We start from the raw sequence: 26,294 nt of genomic DNA, 5'->3' as shown, positions 1-26,294 counted from the left end.
ATGGATCATTTGGAAGAACTGATCCAGAAAACCAGCAAAGCAGATTTTTCTCTCTCTCAACTGAACAACAGTGATAAGGCAACCCAGGGGTCAGACACTGCTAGAAGAAACTAACTCTCCTCAGTTCCCCCTTCTTAGGGGGAACTCTCCCCTTTCTCTCCCCTTTCTTAGCATGGAGGAAGAACTGTTTCACTGAAAATGGACTGGATCTCTGCAGTCCACTCCATCACCTCCCCAGGCAGCCCCAACATGTAAACTCTTTGGCTGGACCACGGTAATCTTCCGGCACCGGCATCATGTTCACAGGCATCCCCTGGGGTTAAACCACCTTTTAATTAGGAGGCTTTTGTTTTCCTTTAGTATCTGCTCTGTGCTATTCCCCTGTCCGGGCTGCAGGAATATGTTAAGGCTCCAAGAGTGGAAAAAATGTCCCTTCATTTGGGCCGCTCACGATGACTGTTACTCAACCACTTACGATATTTACAAGTCCAGCTCATGGCAATTAAAAAAGGATGTATTAAAATAAACTCCTCTTTCCAAGCTGGAAAAGGATATTAGACCTGGCTTTTTGTAAATAGTGTCATGTTTTCTGTGCAGAAACTGCTTCTCTGCCAGGGCTCTGGGATTTTTTTCCAAGGAAATAAAAGTCACCACAAACAGTATTTTTTCCTTTTCTGTTCAGTTAAAACCATTTGTTATCTGAAGGGAGCTTGAGCAGCACTTCACCCCACTGGCTCCCGCAGGTCTCAGGTATTGAGCCGTTTCCTTCCAAAGAAGGCAGCAGCTCCATATGCTCCACTTGGGATGCCGAAGGACCGTGGCAGGATTTGGCACTGCAGGGACAAGCTCTTTTGCTAGGCAGGGACAAGTTCAATTGACTGGTTTATACTTAGTGCATCCTTTGGGGTAGGATGATACGGGGTAGTTTTGTTTAGAGGACACTAAACTTCAGGCTACTCCTGGTTATGAGTGCTCATTAATCACAATCAAGATGGAGTAAACCAGCAAAAATGCTCTTGTCTGTTCCTGCTGTTCTCTGCACCCAAAGCCAGGGCTTGGGGTTGGCCCCAGTGCCAGCAGCCCCAAGGGCCATGCTGCACAACAGACACTGGACAGCCAAGATCCCTGCCTGGGCACCCAGGAGCTGGGTTTGTCCCAGCAGCACTGCTCAGTGCCAGCTCCCTCGCAGCTGAAGTCCTTTGGGAAGAAGCCCAGGGGATGGTCCCATTGCTGGTCCCCTGCAGAGCCTCACTCCACATCCTCACCCCAGGTCACAGTCTATGAAGCATACTTGACCCAGCAGGATCTCAGACCACACGCTACTCGCTCCAACTCACCGGAACGGGTGAGAGAGGGGTGTCTGGTTTCCAATCTCAGCCAACCACTCAACATCACCCAGCAACACAAACTGTTAGATGAATACATCGGGAACATGATCTGTACTTTTCCCACCTTTCTAGTCTCACGCTTTTTATATCATACTATACATTTTGTAGTCCTCAGAAGAGCCAGAAACAAATAATTTGCTTTAATTAGGAAGAATTAATATCTGATAAAGCTGCTGCACTCAGATTCCCTGTTATGTTTTGCACTGGAGGGAAAAGGTTTAGAGGGTGCAAATCCTTAGCACAGTTTCAGTCTAACTGAGTTTATGGACTTCAGCAATTAAGAGACAACTGAGATCAGTTGCTTGGAAAACAGTTTATAAGTGTGAATTAGCAATGATACAAAGTGGAGTTAATGGGGCAACTTGACAACTCCCAAGAAAAACTGCACATAAACCCAGAACTATTGCCCAGCAGGAACAGGGGAAGGTGGGGAACAGTAAAGTATTGCTAATGGGCAACAGCAGAATGAACAGGAAACTTGACAGACCGTTCAGGGCAAGAAGAGCAGGACAGCAACAGGAAATAAACTTCATTTTATTCCTGGAAAGAGACTGGTATTAAAAACCTGGAGCCACTTTTCAGTTTCCAAAAGCAGTGGTCAAGTGCTTCCTCCCCAAGTGAGGGACAGAGAAGCAGCAATGGCACATGTCAGTGCAGTATAAATCAGTGTTAAAGGCTTATCTGATCCATGTGATGTGCACAAAAAGAATAGGATCATATAAATTGGCAATAGCACATGAATTTCAAAGTACCTCTTGCATGATAGAGACCAGATGTTACGCACATTTTTCCACCCCCCATACTACAGAATAGCAGATTAGAAGGATCTGAAGCTTTTAAACCTGAGTGTTTCACAGAGCACAACAAGTTTTCCTAACAAAAGCTGGAGATAGGATCTGACAGGAATTATGCATTTAGGTTCCCTGCTTGCTTTGCCTTTTTCTGTTCAAGTCCTATGAAATATAAATATCCCCCTCGATGAGAACTCCTCAAAGAGAAGTTGAGGAATCAAAGCCACCAACAATGTAAACAGGGGTAAGGGAAGAAAAAAAACAAAAGATTCCCGTGCCAAAGAAAACAAATTTGAAATGCATTTCTCAGGGAAAGGTGGGAAGTGAGAAATGAATTCTCTGTGCAATTACAGAACAATTAATTAAGGCAGGTTGGAGGAAGCGCAATACCCTTGAAGCTCCATCTGCTAAAGGCTCTGTGAGGGTGCTGCTGTTCCAGCTCAGAGGAGCAGCACACAAATGCAGAGGGCACGTTCTTGGCTTACTCTGAGTTTCAGGCTCCTGGGAGCACCAGCACTCACGCTGCTTTGCCAGGTTTTAACCCTGATATCAGCTGCAGCTCTGCTCATCACCCTGATCCCGACCCCCACTTCCTGGGCAGCACAGGGGTTCTCATTCCAAACTAAGCAAAGCCTTCTCCAAAAGATAGTTCAGATCAGATTTTCAGAGATAAGAGGGAAAGGTTACAACAGAAGTAATTTAGTTCTCGGTTAAGATTGCTTTTCAGTCTGTCTCACCTGTCTGTCTAGCCATGAGACCAGAGGATCTGGGGGTCACATCAAACCTCATCTCCCTGGGGCAGCCCAAGTCCCAAGTCTATTCCCTCTCCGTGGGATTTATCAGCTTTAAGGATCCCTGGCTTGGGGTTCATCACAGACATCCCTCCTGCTGTACCTGACCTACTCCTACATGAACAACTTCCCAGCTGGGGCTCACTTAGAAATGGAAATTATTCCTTGAGATCTGAATCTGCCTAAAGGGGTTTGGGCATGTTAGAAGTTAGAAGATGATTCTCCACCCCAGTTTGCACCTGAATGTCCAAGGGGTTAATGATCTGTGTAAATACAGGTGATGGTTGAGGACTCTTAGTCCCTTGCGCCTGTTCTGCCAGTTAGTAACTATGGCTGCCCTGTCGAGACCATGTAACTCAAGGGTTTACGTTCATATTAGAAATAAGACTTCACTTAAAGCCCACACTCTCTGATGCACTGCCAGGTGTCCTCAGCGATGACAAATACCAGTCACACAGACGACAAGCCCAGTAAATCATTTCATTTTCCCCTTTTCATCCCAACCTTTGCTGTTTACCCATCGCAGAGACCCCAGATGTGACTTGGAGCAGCACCACACTGAGCACTATGCAAACCCACACCACATCCCTGCCCTCGAGAGCATCCCTCTCTTCTCAGGTATCCCTGTCCTCTCAGGCATCCCTCTCCTCTCAGTACAGAGCCCACACTATAGGCACTGGGTGCATGTTCCAGCCCACACGGTGCTGCTGAAACCCTGGGTGTGCTGCAGATCTGAGGGAGGGCAGAGAATCATGAACATTTCTGGCCTGTAACTCCACTGATGCACAGGGTGCCACGCACTAAATAAGCCTCTTTGCCTCAAATAACTGTTATGAATCCCAAAGAACATGATGAATTGGTTTCCTCAGAGAAAAGCGGATACCTACCGCCAGCCAGCAGCTGGCTTTTGTGCTTGAGATTAATCACTGAGACTTTCCAATTCCTTGTGCTGACTGTTCAGATGGAGGCAGCTGAGGCTCAATGAGCCGCAGTTTCCTTTAGAGCATTTTGAATTCCTCATGCCCACGAGGCTGGAGCCCGTTGGGGCAGGAATTCCCACTCAAGAGCACTGCTGCCGAAGGGGACAAGCCCGCACAGCACCCAGACAAAGCGGCCAATTGTTGCTTGTCAACTGGTGCTTCTGCCAGCTTTCTGACACGGCAATATTTACTGTGAAATATCCACTTATTGTGCTGAATATAACTCCTGGGAATCTGAGAATGTTTAGGATCTGGCAGGGGTTCAAGTGCCTTTGAACAGGCAGGCAGGAACTTGGTCATAAATACATCGTGTTTTGACAAGTCCCTCTTGAATAAGTGTCAAAAGATTTCTGGTCTGCTTCTATCAGACTATTGATTTACCATTACAATCGCCTCACGGCCACAGAGTGCTGGCCATTGAGATTTAATGTGTTATCAATTAGAGCCTGCAGGTTCCTACAAGGTGCCTTGCAGTACAACTTCACACTAGGCAGCCCCTGCAGAGGACACAGCTGCACCTTCCTCCTCAGCATCCCCCGCTCCACTAACAAGATCCTGGTTGCTTTTTCAGAAGGGGCACACTGGCAAATATTCCAGGGACCAAGATTCTTGTTTAATGGCACCAGGAATGTCAGCAATGCTTTAGCTCCTCTCTTTCAGCCCCCTGGCAGCCAGACACTCCTACACAGGCTCTTTACATAGCTTCATCCAGCTGCCTGACATCCCAGGCTAGAGCAGCAGGTAGGTCATCACCAGTGTGCCCCAGAGCCCTGAAATTCCAGAGCAATGCCTAGACTCACATCAGCACTCCCATTCAGCTGAAGGTAGGGATGTAGAAGGAGTAGGTAGTGGCTGATGCACCCAGGGCTTCACAGGTCATGTTAAAGGTCTCCAGTGGCAATGCTGATCATAGAATCACAGTATAGTTTGGCTTGGAAGGGACCTCTAAAGATCATGTAGTTCCAGCCCCCCTGCTATAAGACACCTTCCACTAGACCAGGTTGCTCAAAGCCCTGTCCAACCTGGCCTTGAACAGCGATGATCTGTCCTTCTGCCTTGGAGGCATCTTCCAGTTGAAAACTGGTCCACTCTACTACTCTTTGTTTAACCCCAAACCCATCAGTAATGGACACAAGATATCCACATCAAGACAATCACTCACTGCTACCTCTCTGGGCATCAGCCCAGCTTGGGCTGCCCCTGAACATATCCGATCCCTAGGAAAAATAGCCTAAATGCTCTCAAAGCATTTTAGAGGGCTTATGAAAGCAAGTGTGGAGAGAATCTGCCTGTGACAGCAGAGGTCTGGACTCAATGAGCCAGGAAATCTCTTTCAGTCCCTGCTGCTATAATCAGTTCACAGAGTATTGGATGCTCTTTATAAATAGGGGAAGTAAATAGGAGCATATGCTAAGGGTGATGTCTCCTTTCCATGGGGTGCGTAGCCACGGCGTCTCTCAGGTTCCAAGCAGACTGCTCTGGCAGCAGGGCAGCACCTCCCGGCCAGGGAGCAGCAAGAATCTTTTGGACATGGGCTTGACCAATGCGATTCCCATCTGTCACCCCCAAATCCACGTCAGCTGGACACCTGGAGACTGAGGCAGCCACTGGCCTTTGGAGAGCACTGTGGTTTTGTGGACCCAGTGCTCTTTCGAATATTGAGTGTATTCAGAAAGCAGAGACAATCACGTGGTGGCTGCCTGCTGGTTCCTGGATAATTGAAGTAAATACTGCTTCCAGCCCATTAGAAAACATTTCTAAGGCACATGCGTGTGTGTGTCCAAGTCACCTGCCCTGACTTCAAAAGCTGAATGGTTACGTCCAAAAGCATTTCAACAATGCCTAACTTGCAGCCAGCAAATCCCGTCCAAAAAATCACAGAATCATAGAATCCCAGCCTGGTTTGGGTTGGAAGGGACCTTAAAGCTCATCCAGCTCCAACCCCCTGCCATGGGCAGGGACAGCTTCCACCAGAGCAGGTTGCTCCAAGCCCTGTCCAACCTGGCCTTGAAAATGAGACGTGCCTCTCTGTGATCACCCACACAGTTGCTGTGTGCAGGGAAGAGGCTTGGGGAAAGCAGCCCTGCTGCTCTGAGCATCCCTCAGCACCCTGATGGTGACTCTTTCTGGGAATAGGAGCTTTGCCTGGGGTTTCCCCTATCTTGTATGCTGATTTAGTATAGTGTTATTCGCAATAATGCTGAAGGATCAGCACTGGTGTCTTTTATACATTATAAAATAATATTAAATAGCATGCTATGACTTTAAATAGCCTGGTATAGCATTACATTATCTGGAAAAAGTGGCTTATTTTACGCCAAGAAAGTTTATATTCCCACAGAACTGTGTATCCAGAAGTTTGTGAATAAGTCTTCTTTTATAAGTGACACGGAGCGCTACCTTATAAACACATAATAGTTGTTTTATAGGGTAGGAGAGAAGCAGGGAAAAGATGGGAGTTTCAAGAAGAGGCTGTGGAGTCATAGCTGTTTTCATGGAGGACTTCTTTGTAATGTCACAGTTTTAAAACAAACAAAAAAACCTTAACAACAAAACCAACAAATTTTATCTGCTTTTTCAGTCAGTTCCTTTAAAGTCCGTGTTGCCGGACAGACGACAAAAGCCCTGCCCAAGCTTGTTCAAACCCCTGATTTTCAAGGCAGCAGAGAACCAACTTGGAAGGCTGGCTCCAAATCTGAGGCACATACCTAAAGCACTAGTTTAACATGGCAAGCACCAGAAGAAATCCATCTTGCTGTCTTTTATGTTCCCTAAAAAAGGCCAAACACTTTCTCCCCAAAAGCTATAAAGACGTCCTTCCGTCTAACATTTTCCTCGTGTGGAGCAAGATGGGGCATTCAATTTGTATTGCATTAAGAAACACTTTAGCATAAATCCCACGCTATTAAGCTGGCTTGTATGTAAACACACTCCCTGATTCCTACACCTGCATCATTGAAACGATCTCTCCAGAGGCTTGTTCGTTATTAGTTTTGTGACAGCCAAACTTTTTCTTGGGCGACAGGCGTGCGTAAAGCGCTGTGGTCGCACATTATCCTACGCCCCCACCCACCCCAAGGAACCTGGACCTTATTGCTTTTGACCTTCCTTTTCAACTGCTCTGACTTGAGAAATGTAACACTACAACTGTACCTCTCAACTCTGACATCAAAATCATTGGCAATTCTCAAAGAAATCAAGAGCAGGCTCTGTGAATGGTTATTAAAGGCTCCAAACGCCCATGTGCTTCACTGGGTCTGGAGGAGAAAAAAGCAGGACGCTTCTCAAAAAAGCTGAGCTCTTTGGAAACAACAGCTATTGCATTATTAATTCCTTATTTGGAAGAAAGAAAAACCTAGGTCATTGCTATGTAAGATGAAAAAACCCTCTGATTTTATGAGTTATTCCCCATTTGGAGCTATTTATGCAACATCAGATTAACGTGAAGAAACGATTTATCAGAGTCAAAGGTATAGACTTCATTTATACCAATTAACTCCTCGGTCAACATGATTTCCCATATTACAAACCTGTATTTTTGTACCTTTTTTGTCACACAAGGTTGGAGCTACGCTTCCCCCTCAAGCACAGATATGAGTCTGTTGTGAACACAAGCCTTTGATCAGGGCACGAAGATACCTTACATTACTGACATCAAGACCTGTTGGCAAACAAAGCATGGCTAAATAACAGCAAGATAAAACCCACCACCATCCAAAACCAAATGTCAGGTTCAGTCCCAGGAGCAGCATGGAGTGAGTTTACATCCAAAATACTTATTGCTTCTGCAATCAAATAATCCTGAGCATTTGGGTCCCAAACCACATGCGCAGCAAAGCTGAATGAAAGGAAGTGAGATAAGTGTTTCTCTTAATCCATTGTTGTTCAACTTGCTTCTTTTCTAATCTATTTTTCGAATTACAAGTGTGTGCCAGATAGTGTATTGAACCATTTCCAAGCACCACTGCAAAGAAATCCCATACTCCTTCAAGAAGGGACACATACTGAACAAACCCAACCTCACATGAACCACAATGGGCAGAGGAATAGCTCAGATGAATTTGGTCACAGCCTTCAACCACTGTGCCTCTTTCAACTTCTCTGAAGCTTAACTGGTCTGTGTGGAGCTAATCTCCTACCTTTGGCAGTGGTTGGAGGGTTTGGATCCAACAGTTAAAGATGCCGCATAAAATAGACATTTGGCCATACATCTGTAAGTCTACACAATTCATTAACCTCTTGCATTGACCTGAGAACCAGACTAGAAGAAGGGCAGTTGAAAGACACAAAGGTTTCCTAAGGAAATTAAGACATATAAATAATTCTACCTCTGAGTCACCAGAAGCGAAGCTCAGAGACAGACAAGACATTTGTTTGGATGTGAAGACGAGTCAAGAGCATAGCAAGAACTAAACTGACACTGACACAAGTTTTAACTTTCAGAGAAGTCTGCAGGAAAGGGAACACTTTGAGCTAAATTTGTATTACTTTAAATAGCAGAAGGCAGATCACAGAGGACAACCTAGGAGAAATGGTTCCATGTACCTCTGAGATAGAATTACTGAACCAAAGAGCCTTAAAGCAATTTACACACATACCTGAGTAACATCATTCTGCAAAAAAACACTATAATAAAATCATTCACTGGGCTCATTCTCACACGAAGAGCAAATAAAAGAGGCAACAGTTTGTCCAAGTTACTTCTCACCCCCCAAGAAACCACATTAACTCAACCCTTTATACTCACTGGTTCACCAAGGAAAAGATCTAAGTTTAACAATGCTACAGGCAGGTGAAAAGGAAGCCCTCATGGAGCACACATATGGGGGAGCACCCATGCCCAGCCAAAGCTGACAATTTCAGACCTCATGTCTCCCCAAGACACCTTTTGGTGTTTTCCCACGTAGCATTCCTTTTACTCCCACTAAAACCCGGCAGCCTCTCCCCATCCCTGTCTGCTGCCACTGGGCGCAGATGTCCAGTCATGCAGGAGATCACCCCCCTCCCAGCCAGCCAGGAACTGGAAACATGCTCACGTTTTTAACTTTCATTCTGTGAGAGCAGCTTCACAGCCTTTCCCTGCTCATCCCCACACTGCATCATCAAACTACTCCAAACCCCAAAGTCACCAGCAGACGGTGACTGGAGGTTATTGTATGTGGTTTATTCCCCTCTCTCTCCCCTTTTTTATTAAACAAGCACACACACCTTCCAGTTCTCCCTTCTCCAAACTCTCTAGCATCCTTTCCCTTACATAAGCAATGCCAAGAAAGAATATCAGACCAGCAATGTGCTGCCTTTCTGATCAACTGTGTTAGAGCTTGAAACAGGACTTGTGAAAGTTCCACATCTCAGTGTGCACTAAAGGTTTCCAAAAAGAAAGAAAACAAAATGAGCCCAAACAAAATCACAAAGGTTCTACAAATCCCTGTCTTTCAGATGAGGTTCACACAAATGAGCCCAACCAAGCCATAGGTATCACCTGAACTCATTTGGTCTGCCATCAGCTCAGCAAAAATCATCAGGAAAAGGGTGAGAAAGTGCAGGTCTAACAGGGACATCTCTGGATTTACCAGAGATTATCCTCTCCATGCCATGGAGTGCAATGAACAGTGAGGAACAGAAGGATTTGGCATGGACCACAGCTCCACGAACCGTGGTGGAGGGAACAGCCAGGAGCTGAAGTGTGTGAAGGAGGCAGGTGAAGCTGCCCTTGCAAGAAGGCAGTGACCTGAGAAAACCCAGCGGCTACCATCAGGTGCTCCTTCAGCAGTGCAAGTCACAGGTCACTAAAGAGTTCTCACTGCATTAGAAACTCTAGAGCTTTACCAGCCAGACCCACACTGGTGGCAAGAAGAGACCAAGCTGGGGCCGAGGGGAGCTAATTCCCAGCGACGGGGGTTCGCTGCTGGTCACGGTGCCCCCATGGCTGGTGTTCCTCCTCACATTCACATCCATGCACTTCTCCAGCTTGGCCTCACTCACCAGCCCCTACTCTAGTGAGGGACACAGAAGCTGCAGGCCAGCTGGTGAACTCCAAATGGTTTTCCTGAAAGAAAGGGTCTGCCAGGCAGCAGCATAGCCCGGAGCCGGTACCTGCAGCCAGCAGGGAAAAGGCAGAAGACACGACAGATGATCTCAGCAGGGGACTGTTGTTCCTCCACTACTTTCTCCCGTAAAAAAACAAATGGGGAAAAAATAATAAAATGAAAGCAGAGCTCTGCTGGCCTGGTGCAGGAGGGGACATCTGCCCGCATCCATCTGCCACCAGCCTGACACCCTGGGCTTTGTTTTTGGTAGGGTCAGTTTTCTACCATTATAGCTCCCTGAACTGCCTCACCAGGACACCAGTACCAACACAAGGACAAAGATGGGAACATGGGGAGAGGGAGCAGGTAACCACTAGCTCTGCTCAGATGAATCAGTAAATTGTCCCATTAAGCTCTTAAACCACTTGAGTAAGTATTATCTTTTGCCTTTTCCTTTGTTTTTCACTCAAACAAATGCTGGGATTACTCACTCCCTAGCTAGATGGGTATCAGAAAAACCTTCCAGGAAGCTTCCGAAATGTTTAAAACATCAACAACCAAAGTTACATATGGGAAAAAAAAACAACAAAACCCCAAAAAGAAATAAAATAATCACAATTCAGTCAAAGGAGGGGAATAAGTTGCAGTAACAAAACTGCAGCTCTCCTGGTCTACCTGAACCCACAAGAGGAACCTCACTAGCAAGACACTGATCAAGCAGAGAAAGTTATAGCAGAAAACAAAATCCTATAGGGTTCATATGAAGTCATTTAAGGTCAGATTATGTGTTCCTGAAGGCTGGACCATGTGTCTTCTATTTGAAAAAGTGCCCTGCTTGCACAGGAATTGGAAGAACTCTTGAAAATGGGATGCTGGCTCCTAAGTCCCTTGGATACTTGACTGCGTGGTCAGGAGGGTTGAGATTTACATACAAATTGCAAAGCTGCTAAATGGCTTCCTCAGAGCAAGAAACGGGGGTGGAAACGAGAGAATATTTAATGATTAGTTCCTTATGGCTCCGACATTCTTGAAGCATATTTCTTGCAGTCCCTGGAACACTCCTGCATTCTTGATTGCAAAATGGCAATAAGTGATTTCCTTTAAAAGCCTTGTCTTTTATTGGAATACTAAAAATACCCCACTAGCCCCACTCCACTCCACTCTCTCTCTTTCCTGGACAGGCCCCATCAACCCTGATGCATTCTATTTTGAAGACGGCAATAAACATTTCAGCATGGGCTGTGCAATCCACTTCAGAGTAGATCCTGCGTTTCCAGTGGAGCCCCTACTAGCACCATAAATCATCTTTACACAGACTTAAGTATGAGAAACTCCAGCTCGAAAGCAGCATGGATTTTTTTTTTCTCTTTAAAAATTAAAACTGAGCACAAACAAGAATTAAACAATGGGCAACTTCAAACATGAATCTACTGAGATAAACCCAGTAAAACAGAGCTGTTGGCATGGTTAGAGCCACTCTGTGCAGCGCTGTTCCACTCAATGCACTTGACATTGTGCATTGTGCAAACCTACCTGGGAGAGGAGGCTTGGTGGGGTAAAGTTCAGAAAAAACTGTCTACACATCCATCCCGTCTGCACAAGCCCAGGTTTCAATGTGGGATACTCTGCCTGTTGCTGATTTTAAAAGCCACAGATGAAGATTAACTACATACTATGTCTGAACTGGTTACACACTTCTAAAACTCCTTTTGTTTTTCCAGTCTATATGGACTTAGAGTCTGAGCTGTTCTCCCACTGCTTTGCTCATTATGTCTCCCTCCATCTGCTACAGATCTTGAAGAACAGCTCAAAGAGAGAATTCCAGGTATACGACGAAAAGGCTACCGCTTCAACCACGAGTTTATCATTAATGTTCTTGGCTGAGTCGAGAGGAGCTTCTCCAGTAAAAGCGGTTGTGCAATCACGCTCAAGAACTAAGACCAGCTAAGTGCACCCTTAACCATCAAAGTCTCCATGTAGTCAAGAGCCAGAAGGGTCATAATTCAGAGCCTTGGTGCAAGCTTCACAGTCCAGCAGTGGACGATCAGGGTTTCCCCAGTATCGATGTGTCTGTTGGAAGGTTTGGCTGGATGAGGTGATCAAGCAGCTCCTAAGCCAACCCAGCAGCGTCGGCCCACGGCACAATTACTTCTTTCCACATTAAGAGAGTCTGCTGGGAAATCTGACCTCACCGAACAAAGCTGCTGGTCGCATCTTAACTCTGTTACAGCAATTGCCCTGGAGTCACTCCACAAGCGACATGCAGCTTAACAGCCACAGGCTGATCCCCCATGCACTGGATGAAATACAAGCTGCAGCTTTCACTTGAACAGAAACCCAAATAAAGGGGGGAGATGGTTATGTTTCTATTTTTGATGTCCCAGAGGGAAGTGAATCTAATTTTGTTGGCAAACTCATTCTTGACCACGCTTGTGCCTGGGTAGTGTCACCACCTGCCTACTGCAGTCCCACAGCTGGTAAACACTCTCCTTCATGGGATACAATTAGGAACAGGTTTTGCTCGGCATCAGCTTCCCCTTCGTGGGTAAATCACACTTCACAGAGTCCTTCCCCACCTGCAGTGGGTCTTAAACAGGAGGGGCTGCATAAAGAAACAGCACATATTTTCAGAGGAGTCATTCCATGAATTTAATCTGGGTGAACCTAGTACTCCAATAGCAAGATACAATGACCACAGCAAGGAGATCCTCTTCTAGCTCTGAAGAAAGACAAGTGGCATCATATATCACAAAACCATCACATGGAAAGGGACCCTGGCATGTTCTAGTGCAACTTGCTGCACTATGAATCCCTTCCAGCCTGAGACATTTCATGATTCTAAGACCGTCCCTGCCCCATCCCTGGCAGTGTTCAAGGCCAGGTTGGACACGGGGGCTTGGAGAAACCTGCTTCAGTGGAAAGTGTCCCTGCTGGTGGCAGGGTGTTGGAACTGGGTGAGCTTTAAGGTCGCTTCTAACTCAAACCATTCTATGATTCTATGACCAGACTCAGGCCAGATTGCTCAGGGCTTTGTCAAGTTGAGCTTTGTAAACCTTTAAAGACGCACAACTGCTCAGGCAGCACACACACACACTGGGTTCTCCCCAGACGAAACCAAACCAATCACAAATACACAGAGCTGCTCCAAGAAGTGTATTTATTGACCCACTAAAACTACTTTGGGAAGACCAGCACACTGTGGACAACCCAAAAAGGTAACGCTAAAGTTGGCAAGTGCTTATCATCTCAAACACAACACTAAGAAAAAACACCTTCACATTTTTCAGTCTGGCTCTTCCAATATAGAAGATTTTTAGATGTGACTTCATTGATTTTAAATTCAATGACAATTTGGACAAGTCAGTGTTTCGCCTGGGTCTTTGCAGAAGTGTATCAGCCTGCATGTAAAATTCCTGACACAAATAGAGTTGTTTTTTTGTTGAGAATAGTGTTTTCATAACTCAAAGAACAATCCTTCTTTTAGAAACTTGCTCAACCTTTGGCAATCCAACCTAATCAACATACAAAACTGCAGAAACCAGCAACCAAATACTTCTTATTAATACCATTTACAGCTGCTAACAACTAGAAGAACCTTCTAAAAATGCCAAGGGAAACACGGTGGGTGAAACAATCCCTCGCAAACAACCGAGCCAGTAAATACAGAACTGTGATAAGAAATGAGGTTTGACTTGCATAATCACTTTTTAAAGGTTTTGGAAAATGGAGCCTAAAGAGCAGGAGGCTGACAAAATACCACAGTTCAGTAGCAATGTGAAAGTTTCATGCGATGAAGTAGAGAATTCAATCCTTGCTGAATTCTTGAAATCATTTAGATGTTAGCAGAAGTTTCTTCTCCAAAAAAAGAAGGCAAGGCATCTCTTAAAGCCCCCACACACAGATCTTTGACTCCTATATGTACTACACGAAGCTATTTTGGGTTTGGAAGACTGCATTGCCTCATGTGTCAGGATGGCTATTTTACTTTATTTTTTCACTCCTGACTTGAGCAGAGCCAAACCTGCACAATTTATGCACGTGCAGCACAAGAGGTCCCCTCTCCTTTGTAGTAAAAAAAAAAAAAGAGAGAGAAAGGAGGAGGAAAAACCACAAGATCATTTCATCTCAGTTCCTTCCTAAAGCCTGAGAAGTTTCTAAGCTCTTAACTCCAGTTCTTCCCTCTCAGCCTTCGCACATGACAGCTACAAGCTGCCACAGCAGCTGCACAGTAACGTCTTCAAAGGGGAGAGAGAAAGAACTGCTCTGAGAACAAAGCGGCGGGGACAAAGCGGCTGGGGGACAGGAGCACGGGGGGCTCAGCGCAGAGGGGGCCGTGGCCGTGGGCCTCCCTCCGCGTGCTCACGTGCCAGCAGGACCTGCGTGTGTCACGGAGAACAGCAATAAAACAGGAGCGCACTGGCAGGACGTGTCGGAAACCCATCCCCATCTATTCTGTGTCGGAAACCCATCCCCATCTATTCTGTGTCGGAAACCCATCCCCATCTATTCTGTGTCGGAAACCCATCCCCATCTATTCTGTGTGGGATTCTCTTGCTGGGGAGCGTTTCCCTTCTTCAGCTGCACAAGGTTATTACTGGGGGTTGACACAGAGGGAAGAAAATCAAATGAATAAACCCAGTCTGCATGAGGAATGTAGCCTGTTATCAAACAAACACCCAGAAGGAAAACACTCGGGAGCAAAGGGAAGTTGCTTGATTTACTAAATGATTTTTTTTCCTGAAGCCTGATCCCACAGTTAAACCTACAGAGTCCATTCCCTCACACTGCTTGGGGGAAAAAACCCACACTGCAAAGAGGCATAAATCGCCCTCGATCGTTTGTCTGAATCCTGCTCCTGCCCCAGTGAGGGATGCTCATATGCTTTTGTAATAGCTCTGTTGTGATAGTATTACCAGGAGTGTCCCTTATTAATCATGTTGCCACTAAAAGTCTCTCCAGAGTATTTGCTTATTCTATACTTTTCCAAAGTGTTTCAGTTTCCTCTTTACTTATGAAAAGCTAAAGATGGCCACGGTTACAGCTAGCCTATTCTACCACAAAACTGGAAGTGAAAAAAGGGAATAGAGGGGGGAAATCACCTTTAATTATGGATTTTCCTCTACTCCTCAGAAGAAACTTCCCCCCAAACACTCTGTCTCATTTCTCTGACCAGCTCAAATTGTGAAGCCTGAGATCCTGCTAGCTAAGGTCGCATTAACATTCAAGAAACATTTTCCTGGATTTTACTATTTGAGTCAGGATCATTGGAAGAAATTTGGTATTGGCTAAATCCTTCAGTGCCTTGAAATCAATGAGCTTATTCCAGCCTGTAAAGTGTTCTTAAAGACATGCTTAAGTGCTTTGCTGGATGAAGAACAAAGCACTTGGCACCCAGTAGAACTGAACCCTGCTGAGGTGTGAGGCGTTTCCAAACATTTCTAATTAACTAAAAGTACCCACAATTAAGAAAGTCCTAGTCATTTGGTTGACAAAAGAAAGGCAATGTTTTGCAAAGCATCCCGTGTTCCCCATGCCAGTAACGCAACCCTTCACAATACCAGACACGGGAAAGTGAAATGTGCCCAGGAGTAGGTGGGTTATAAAGAGCAAGAGTCTCTGTGCGCCCTTTGGGAATTTCTACAGCGGTGCTGAAATCCAGATCCATGCCCGGGCTTCACAAGGGCCCTGCCTCGGGAGATGGAGTTTGCTTGGGCTGACCACTGGACCCATCCCTGCTCCCCTGCACACACTTTCGCTGACACCACAGACCAGCCAGTCCTGCAGGGAGTTTCTGCTCACTTCCCATGTGGGCAGCCTACACCTTCTCATCTAAAGATGGGCCTCGAAGGAAGGAAAAGCCATCTCTGCAGTGCAGGAGAACGTGTTAGGCATGACAGCTTCAAACCACGTTCACATCGTCCCTGGTTTCGCATAAATGATGAGGAAGGTTCCCATTTATCCCCCAGATTTTACATTGTTTTGAAGACTTTGCTGTCTCCAAACCATTTACTCAAACCAAGTGGCAAAATTCTGCTAAAATCACTTTTAAACCAACCCTGTCTTTCTGAATCAGAAACAAACAGGCTTTTCAATGCACTTTCATAATTGCAGCACATGTTTCATTCTTACTCTCATCCGGCTTATGCAAAGATGAGATAAATTATTTTTTCATGTTTATCTTTCCCCATGAAAAACACAGATCACCTTGGTGTTATGCTAACAAAAGCTTGGCTTATCTAGGTACAGGAGACCAGAGAGAAGCCCCTTCCTCTCCAGGCCCTGATCTTGCAAATAGATAGGCAGTGTCCACCCATGGCCAGATGGACTCTGAATGGATTCAGTCATTCCCAGCGGGAAGTGAAGGCAAAGCCTCAAACTCCTGTGAATCTGTGTCGAGAATCAGACCACCTTCAGCAGGAGAACCCAACAGGGACTTTCCACCCCTGGTCCACGGCTACTTATAAGGAGCCCAAGGACACTGGCCGCCAGTGAGGCTACTCCAAGTGGAGTCTGAGTTCAGCTGGGGGGATCCATGAATTGTCCAGCACAAGAATGGAAGGTTTTTCTGGCTGGAAACCAGAAAAAAGAAAAAAAGCTAGAGCAATGTTAAGAGGAGGGAGCTGAACCTCCACATCTGCACCGGTCTGTGGTAGCTGTGCTTGCTGCTCTGCATTCACATGAAGCTCTCCGAGATGATCTCACCTCTCAGCCATAGAGGGGAAAATCTACGCCACGACCCCTGCACTGTGTCACCAGGTAGACCAACACATGAACAACTCTAAAATAATGGTTTGGGGGTTTTAAAGGTTTCATCAAGTCCTGCCTCAACCATTCCAAAAGTTTCTGACTGCGCACATGGCTTTAGAGCAGAAAGAAGGTCATCTGCAAATGGTTAATGTAATGCACGTGAGGTGCAAGCCACTGGGACTGCAGCAGTATTTGATTTGAAGCAAGCCACGGAACATGACAGTAATTTAAACAAAACCCATACAGTTTATCCAGAGCTTCCCATCCCTCAGCCTCCCTTTCTGTGTCCTCTGTCCCAGTTACAAGCTCGCACAAGCTGACCGCGTCTCATGGAGCCTATATCGAAGCAGGAATTTTATTCACAAGGTTTGGCTTTAGGAGGAGGCAAACTAAAAATAGTGAGGAAGGGATGCTTATCCTTTTATGTTTAGCACAGCGAAGGTCTGGTGTGAGGGGATAATATAGTTTAGAAGTCACACTCCTGATGGAGCATCCTCAGTTTCTGTTAACACAAAGAAGTGGATGCAGGGATTTGCTTGCTAGCAACTCTTTTTTTAAGCACTGTCCCCTGTGGTTTTCATGGCTTTGAGGGAAGATTTTTAGCATGATCAGCTGCCAAGAAACATCTCCCAGTTAGCTGCTTTGGTCATCAGTCAGTAGCTGCCATTAGCACAGCAGTTTTTATCTGCAAATCCAATAATCCTAGAACTACCAAACATCATTTTCCCCCAAGATTAGTTTTGGTGGAGAAAAACATCTTCTGGAAGGCAAGAAAAAACCAAAGCACTTTAGCTCTCAAAACACACGGTGCAGCCTAGAATAGTACTGCCCATAAACCCGTTCTCCAGCTCTGCTCCTCACCCAGTCTGCCAGTGAACATGGGAAACCATTAACTCGAACTGCTAGAGTCAGACAACCCCAAGCTACTTGTCATGCAAACAACCTGTGAGATTCATTCTCCAGGCAAGGCAGAAGGAGGGGTAAATGACTGAGTTAAGTAGATTACTGGGGAAGGAGTCACACTCAGCAGCCTTATGAGATGATTAAACCCTGGGAAATTCATATGCCAAATCCCCCGGCCCTGGTAGCACACATTCATCACCCGTTTCAGGATCAACCACAATCAAGAACTTTCTCTAGCAGCGTTAAGTATTCTTCTCCCAGTGGAACTTTCATTTCGCCCTCCTTCAAAAAAAAAAGGAATATTAGGTTTAAAATTGTACAGGGGAAAAAGTTGCAGCCGTGTTCTGCAGCCCAGCAGCTCACCACTGAGATGACTTTTTCAGAGAAGCATCAGCGCTTTCAAAGCAGTGATGCTGCCAGCACCATCATCCACACAAGCACTGAGCAGCTCCGCACCATTGCTCGGTGTGTGTACGCGTGGCACTGCCAACAGCAGCACCTGGGAACAGCAGAGGGATGTCTGCAAATAAGACAGAGAGCAGCAGCTATCTGCCATGTGCATTTAACAAACCAAATACAGCAGAGCAGCGCTGGCAACCCAGAAGAGAAGAAAACAACCCACAAATAAATCAGATTTGTGGCCAGAGAACCAGCTGCTGGAACACTGATGGGAGCTGCAAGAGCCAGTTAAGACCATGGAGTTCCTCGCTGCAGGTCTGTGCCCTTGCGGTAGATGGGCAATGCCTATCTATGGACTTCACCATGATCTGCCAGAGTACGTGGACTGAGGTTGGGAAATTTATTTGCTCAGGGTACTGGGTGAACAGGCAGCAATCATTTTTTTTCCCATTAAGGACACTCTGTGTCATGTTCTGGGAGAGGCTGTTCCACAGAGGCTTCAGACAGGGCTTTATAACATTTTCCTTTTAAAAGACACCAAGTTGAACACAAGTCTCTACAGCATTATTCAGCAACCCTCCATTATCTACAGAATTGCAAATTCCCCATTTTCTTGTTCTATATAAAGCAAAGGGCGTAACCCCATCATGCTGGAGAAGGTGAGTGTGCTGAGAGCTCTCCCTCCTACCTGAGGTATTTTTACCAAAGAGATGTCTTTAAAAATATCTCTCGGAGAAAGTCTCTTATGCAAGAAGTTAGACAGTTGAGGACTACTGAAGTGCTGTCTAGTTCAGTCAAAGGAAACTCCACCAGAAGAGACTATTTCGTGCCTTTGTATCTCAAAGGAGGCCATGATAAAGTGCAGAAAAGCATGAGATGAGAAGGGCTAATCTCAAAAAGCTGTAAGAGGTTTGACAGCTGTGATCAAGGGAAGTAATAAGGATCTAACAGTGGTGATGGGGACACTTGGGAATCACCATGAATAACGGTGGGTTTACCAAGCCACCAAAGAGACTAACATGTATTCCTTCACTGCAAAGGACAGTTCAAGACATCTCAGCAAATTAACAGGGAAAAGAGCCCACCTGCAGACTCTACACAGTGTGGAAGCTTCAACCTCCTGAGCATCAGCCATGTCCACACATCAGTAGATAAACATCACCTGTTAATGCACCAGCTTCCCAACCCCAACGGGGTGCCTGCCAACCTGCAGCAGCGGAGGGTAAATGAACACCAGCTCCCAACGGAACAGCTTCTCCAGTCATCCTCATCCCACCTGCCTCCCCCATGCTCCCAACCTGCAGGATCCCACTGTCTGGACCTGGTACTGCTCCATGCAGCGAGCTACAACCAACAGCCAAAGGGGTTTCCTGATCTGGGACTGCATGTGACAAGCACAGCAGAGACAAGGGGCTGCTCTTGCCCACTGCATCCATGCCTTGACCTCAGGTGACACTGGGAGAATGTGCCTTCGCCTTTGTCCATGAACCAAGAAGAAACACCCAAGCAGCCACTTCTGCAGGGCAATCTGGGAAGGACAGACCTTGCAGGGCACTGTGAAGCAATTCACAACTTACCATCATCAAAGCTTGACAAATTCTGGATCATGTCCCCGAAATCCAATGGCTTAACTCAAATTCCTCTAGCATCTCCAAGCTGAGGCGCTCCAAGAGCAGAAGGACAATGATGATGCTCCAGACAGGCACCCCAATGGGGACAAGAGCACTGTCTTCTTCCACAAAGGACAATATATACGGCAAGGAGCTACTTAAACAGGTCAGCCACTGCAGGATGAAGCCAGCACTGGCCTGGCAGTGAAGGAGAGCAATTCCCCACATTAATCCCAGTTCCTCCCTTCATTCCTTAGGGCCACAAGGTCTTTTTTAGGACTCACCTTCCAAGAACCTTGGCAGAAGAGCACAAACACTACAGGGAAGGCAGAAGTGGTCACACAAGTCCACGGTGATGAGAAGCCTGCCTAGAAGTAATGCCTTTCCTGACTTCCTGATGCCCCATTTCTTTCTTGACTAATGCTGAATGAAGGCTTTAAAAGGAGATGCGGTCCTCCCCACTATCTTGAAGTTATGGAGACAACATCGTATCAGGTGAGCTAGACCACCACTAAAAGCAGCCGCTGAGCAGAGCAGAGCCAAAACTAGCCCTTAGCTCACACTCAGCTCTCCTGCAAACCCTGCCAAATTAAGCAAGGAAGCAGGCGACTGGAGCTTGTACATTGTAAAACTTGTTCAGTCATAACGCATAAAAATACCTGAATGCCCACCTACGGGCAGGCCTCACCTCCCTTTTGGGCACTACCACATCAGTCAGGCTACAACCAGCTCAGCCTATTAAGCCATTTAATATCTAAATACTCCCCAGTTCCCAATCTGATGACTTAACCATCTACTTATTGCCAGAATCAGCAGGACAAAAGATGACCACCAACAAGCCATCAGTACCCATTGACTTTCCTTTTAGGCAGTAGCAAATGAAAATCAGTTCAACTCTTCCTTCCTTGGAAGATGGTTTCTAGCATTTGGTTCCTTTGGCAGCCAAAGCAAAGCTTGCACCTTTGCAATGGGAGCAAAGCGCCTGGACAGCCCAAGAGAAAACTCAGAGGTTACCAAGCACCAGAATTTACCCTTTCTGATCTCAAGAGGGCTTATACAGCATGTAACAGCAAGCCTCCAAATGCACCAACTCTTCATTTCAAACACAACTTGAAGACCTAAAGCATGACTCTCCTCCTGCATGGAGTACACCACAGCCTTCAGAGTAGCTCCACATTATAGCAGGCCAACGGATTTAGTCCAGGCTAGAGCAGATTCAGCTGTAGAAAAGTCTCAGTGAAGCACAGGAACAGCTTTTCGTCAGTGGGCAAGGCTGACTGATCTGAACTCAAGATATTCCTTTTCAAGAAAGTCTCTCTCATAGACCATTAACCACTAATATGCACGCACAAAGATGATATGAATGCTTAAATGCAGCTGAGTACACAGGAGAACAGAACTTACTCTGCATTCATTTGCATTACTGCATTCAGCTACCAAAGCAATGAGCATCTTTGAAATACCAAAGGTGATGGCAAAAAAGCATAAACCACTTAATTATGCAGGAAGTTGTACAGAGGACATGGCAAAGTAGCCACACATCCAACAGCAATATTAATAATGTTGCTATTGCCAAAGTAACCAGTAAAGCAGAAGCAGCAACACTGGGAAAGATGAGCAGAAATCAAGGAATTTTAATTTCAGGAAAGGGCTGAGGTGCACTGTTACGTCTGAAAACCCACTTCTCCGAATCTCCCAGCGGGACCTGAAGCTCTAACAAAAACCGGAGATCAGCTTCAACCAAACTTCGACCAGCGCCCGAGTGATTTGAGTATCTTGTCAAAACACCCGCCCCAGCTACAGCGTTTCTGAATCAGAAAGCACAGAATGCAAAATTCACAAGAAGAAATGAAATCCTCTCATCTCAGGAAGTTGGAAATGTCAATGTTTATAATGCTGAAAACATGCTGGAAAACACTCGGTATGAATCATTTGGCACTGCCAGTGTTTTTGTAGAAGGCCTAAATACTGGGCTTTTTTCCCCTCACTTTTGAGTCTTTACTTCAACATCAAGGTGGGAAATCAGTATTTTTGCATTTTATTTAAATGCCAGAAAAACATCTGCCGCTTCTCCAGCAGGAATGAGTCACTTTGGCTCTAATAAGGTACTTTTCCCAAACATTTTAGCAGTACTGTTGCCTTGCTAATGCTCGAGAGCTAAACACAAACCATTGTCTGCTGGGATCCCCAAAGACATTCTAAACACTGCAGTAGTTAGAAACCACCCAACCCTGCAGGAGCTGGAAATCTTACAGTGCTAAATAAAATCATCAAGGGCAGGGAGAAGCAATAAAGCTGGGAATCTCTCGTTCTGGAGTTCATACTTCCCAAATTCCTTGAAGATACAGGGGAGTTACACAAAGGTGCCTGTTACGTTAAAAATCTAACCCTGGTGATATAGAATCGTGTTGTGTAAAATACTTGTCCTTCCTCACGGGCAACCAGAAGGAAGGGGCAGTGGAAAGTAAAAACTCACCCTGCTCCTGCCCATGCTGGAGCACAGGGAAGGGGCAAGAGGAGCAGTTACCACCCACGCGTAGGGAACCACTTAACAGGATGTGTGTCACATCTGAATTGAAGCCACCATCCTGGAACTCCTCAGCTGAGGAATTAAAACAACTTTATAGAAATTACTGATAGAGAAGGCTATCCCCATTCTGTTCTGCCTCATACAGCACCCCCAAATCACAGCTGGCAACCTGTCATCACCAGCTGCCTCTGCCAAGCCCTGACACCCTTCGCTGGGTGCCCTCCAATGTGTGTAAAAAGTTCCTTAGTCTCAACATCCATCATAACCTACTGTCTGGCTCTGCATCTCCTGACTGTCTCCCTCTCCCATCCCAAACTGGTACCAAAGCTTCTCCCTGGGTTAATTTCCAGTCTTCTAAAAAAGGAACAGAGCAACATGAGGAAGACCAAGTAGTTCAGTTTGGAAGCAGAGACATGAGGCTTCTCCAGGTGCACACTAAAGGCCACCTTGGCCACTGGGCTGGGACCAAAGCTGAGACCATGTCTTTGTGAGTTGATGCCTGCAGAGCCTGTAGCCCCAGTTAACCATAATGCCTCGAGACACACCTCAGACAGAGTGGAAGAAACACTTCACCAGACACTTGCTAAACCCCACAAAACTTCTGAAATGAAGTGCTGCATTTTCTGGTTCAGATGAGCACATTTTGCTCCTTATTTTTGAACCTTTGCAGCTGACTCCGCTAGAGCAGAGAGCCTGACCTGACAACAGCCTGCTCACTGCTCCTGTCAGTGCCAGCATTGAAGTTTTCTCTCTAGCTGTCAGATAAAAGGAAAACAAATCAGTGCTGACCAACATGATCAAGAGATCTGAAGACCATGAATACTACAAAAGACTGTGGCATTTATTTGCAACCACTGTGAGCAAACAGGGAGCTGATGACAACAGCAGGCGCATTTGCTACACCGCAAACTTGAAAACAAGCCCATTACTTTCATAGAATCATGGAATGGTTTGGGTTGGAAAAGACATTGAGATCACCCAGTTCCAACACCCTGCACGGGCAGGGACACCTTCCACTAGATCACCTTGCTCCAAGTCCCTGTGTCCAACCTGGCCTTGAACACTGCCAGGGATGGGGCAGCCACAGCTTCTCTGGGCACCCTGTGCCAGCGCCTCAGCACCCTCACAAGGAACAACTTCTTCCTTATATCTAACCTAAATCTCACCTGTTTAAGTCTGAACTCAAACCACTTTGGGTAGGTTTAATTCCTTCAGGTGATTTCCATTATCATCACCCACTGCTAAAGCCACCCCCCAACAGCTCATCATCTGGCTAGCCCATGATGTTTCAAAGCTAATATTTCTCCCCTTGTAAATACACACAGAGGCATTAGCTACTAAAGAAATAGCGTTTGCCCTTTTTTGGTGTAACCTCTGACCCTGGATCAGGACCAATGAAGGATGCTGCAGGACACATACAAAACCCTCCTTACCCCCCACGAGTTGCTGTTGTTTCCCATACCAGACGGCTGGTCGGTCCTGCGTCCCTAAGAAAGGCTTTTTGCAGTAGGAGGAGGGTTCAGTGCCGCACACATGGGGCGACCTCTTGCCATGCCCGGCTCGCACTTGCTACTGTCTTCAGTTTGGCAACACGGCACAAAAGCAGTGTATCTGTGCATCCCCCCTCCCGCCCCAGCCCCTCTTCACGGGGGGCCGGAGCTTCACACGTTAACAGGCCCCCTCCAGACAAAGCCTGCGAGTTTCTTAATTAAGTCAAAGTGAAAGACGGCCTAAAAGCATCCCACTTCCATTCTGAGAGTACCTTCAGTGTGGACTTCAAACACAGGCATTGCTCTGCCCATCAAACCACGGCCTGAAGAGCCGATGGGCGATTCTTCTCTTGTAAATGGGGAATGCCGTGCTTCCAGCCCGGCCTCTTCAGCCTCCTCTCATCTTCCCTCCAATTTTAGACATGTCTCTGGGTTATAGAGGAGGAAACAAAGGGGCTGCTTGTGTGTCAGAAGCCCTCCAGAGGGTCTGCGTTTCAGTCCACCCTTCTGCAAAGCAGGGCAGTGTCTCGAGAGCTCTTTAGCAGTTTTTGTCTTATTAACATTTCCATGAGTGATCAAAGAACATATTAAAAAAATATCTAAGTACAATTCCTGCTATGGAACAAGAATATATAAAAACTGCTCAGGCGTCTTTCCCCAATCCACTGCATTATTACTGGACAAGTGTCTCTTCACGAAACCAGCTTTTATTCCCACTGAACCCACAAAAGTCTCTGCAGACTTGTCCCACCAAGCCCCAGCTACCCTGTGCTTTTTCCATCGCTGGGACGGGGATGCTCTATGTTCCTCTCAGACAGAACCCAGTTATTCCCTGGCAGTAAGTCACCAGGAGCAGGAATTGCTTTGATTTTGTCCTTTTGAGCAGCTGCTCGGGGTGAGGCGGGAGATGGCTGCGGCCACGGCTCTGGGATGAATACTAAAGAAGCACTGAGGCATCGCATCCTGCGCGGGGGGTGACGGGGCACAACTTTCTCCTTGAAGGAAGCAAATCAGGGAGCTTCACGTGCCCAAAACGAGCCTTTTCCTTCCCCTCTTTGGCTATTTCCATGGCCAAACTCTGCCAGGGCGAAAGCTGCCGCACACCTGAGCACCCTACAACAGCTTCACCGTGGGTACTGGAAGCAGGAACTATGCCCACCGGCCCGACCCCCATCACAATTCCTCCCCTACTCATTAGGAATGCCCAGCAACATCCCGCAGACAAAGCCACTGCAAACAAAGTGTGGGGAGGAAGGGGGGAAGGGAGAGAAGAGGATTTTTTTTTCTTTTTCTCCTTTTTTTTTTGGAAGAAAGGAGTGCGGAGGAATTCTTCATTCACTGATCTGTAGAATACATTAATATCCCCAAGTGTTGGCACAGCCTCCAGCGCTCGGGGGACCAACAATGCAGGCAATGACTCCGAGTCTGGGATCTTCAAATAAACCACCCCTGCTGTCATGGCCACCGGGAAAGAGAATAACAGCAATATTAACTGACCTTCATTTCGTTGTTTCTCCAGACCTGACTGCTGGACCTCTGTTTGCCTGTTACTAGGATTTCTTGGCTGAAAAATGTGAGCATTTCCTAGACGATACAAGAGGCAGTTTATTAGGTAAATAAACCAGGCCCTAAGCAGTCACTTTTGCTTGATAATGAGGAGGGAAGGAAAGGACCAGACCTCCCTGCACCACCTAAAATAACCCCAATCAAGGCTCTGTAGCTACCACCACAGGCATATTTTTGAACAGACAGTTAATGAACAGGAGAAGGTCATCTCAGCCCAGCCAACTTGTGAGCAAAACCATTTGCTCACAGAACTATAGGCCATAAAAATCCCAGCAGGCACTGTCTGTATGGCATAAAACTGTCCATCTATGGAAGAAGAAAGAAGTTTAAAGTAAGTGTATTCTGTCAGGCTCCCGACAAAAGAAGGGGAAAATGTTTATGAAGGAGCCTTGCAAGGAGGGCTGGGAAGGGGAGCGCGGGGAGCGCCTCCCACTGCTCCCTCTTTAGCTCCTATCCAGGCACCAGTGATAAATGCAATTAAACTTCCAGGCAGACAACGACCCAGGGACAGTTCGGCTGCCACACCTCCCACAAAAGGCTACTGCAGCACATTACAGGCAAGTTTTACAGCATTTCCCAATGCATCTCTCTGATAAATGGAATAACCAGATGGGTTTAGAAAGCATGGCTTGGAAAATGAAGTTTCCACTGAAGCCTTCCTACTGGCACTCTCTTCCTTGCCAGAAAGGCAATGCTCTGGTGCGTACTTTTTTTAATATATGGAAGATAAGTTTCACACAATAGCTACTATGTGTTAAAATAGAAATGGGGATGTGGTGCAAGACAACCATATTGTACCTAAAACTATATGAGGTCCAACCTCACATCTGCAACTCATCACGCATCCCAGTGAATCCCAGTACTCACTAGAATTCCACAGCAAAGTCATTCCCCGAAGCTGATCATCCTGCAGCAGAACAAGACCCTTCCATCTATCCAAAGTGAAAAAGTATTTCTGAAGCAGAGAGGTTGCACATTCATAGAACCATGGACTGGTTTGGGGTGGAAAGGACCTTAAAGCTCCTCCAGCTCCAACCCCTGCCACAGGCAGGGACACCTTCCACTAGAGC

The 26,294-nt window shown here is 46.3% G+C and overlaps 1 protein-coding gene across 5 annotated transcripts in view; it reads right to left on the bottom strand.

Moving 5' to 3' along the window:
* STX8 (syntaxin 8) overlaps positions 1-26,294 on the bottom strand; it is a 102,447-nt gene that overhangs the window by 3,544 nt on the left and 72,609 nt on the right. Inside the window, exons 8-9 of one of the 5 annotated variants that reach the window (XR_008974165.1) lie at positions 25,156-25,242; positions 23,931-24,084 (exon numbers count right to left, since the gene is read on the bottom strand). The exons of 2 other annotated variants lie outside the window; for them this stretch is intronic. Coding sequence is in view for 2 of the 3 variants with exons in the window: in XM_057423975.1 (XP_057279958.1) it covers positions 24,596-25,242 (647 nt within the window). In the remaining variant the exon portion in view is untranslated. Of the gene's footprint in view, positions 1-23,930; positions 25,243-26,294 lie in introns of those variants that run through there. 2 more of the 5 variants (XM_057423975.1, XM_057423974.1) reach the window with 2 other exon arrangements.

This window comes from Pezoporus wallicus, unplaced genomic scaffold (genome assembly GCF_028554395.1).
Source record: "Pezoporus wallicus isolate ANWC-B61680 ecotype Strahan unplaced genomic scaffold, APGP_CSIRO_Pwel_v1 contig_7876, whole genome shotgun sequence".
Classification (NCBI taxonomy): domain Eukaryota; kingdom Metazoa; phylum Chordata; class Aves; order Psittaciformes; family Psittacidae; genus Pezoporus; species Pezoporus wallicus.
The sequence above is the reverse complement of the archived record's forward strand: the minus strand, read 5'-3'. Positions and strand labels throughout refer to the sequence as shown.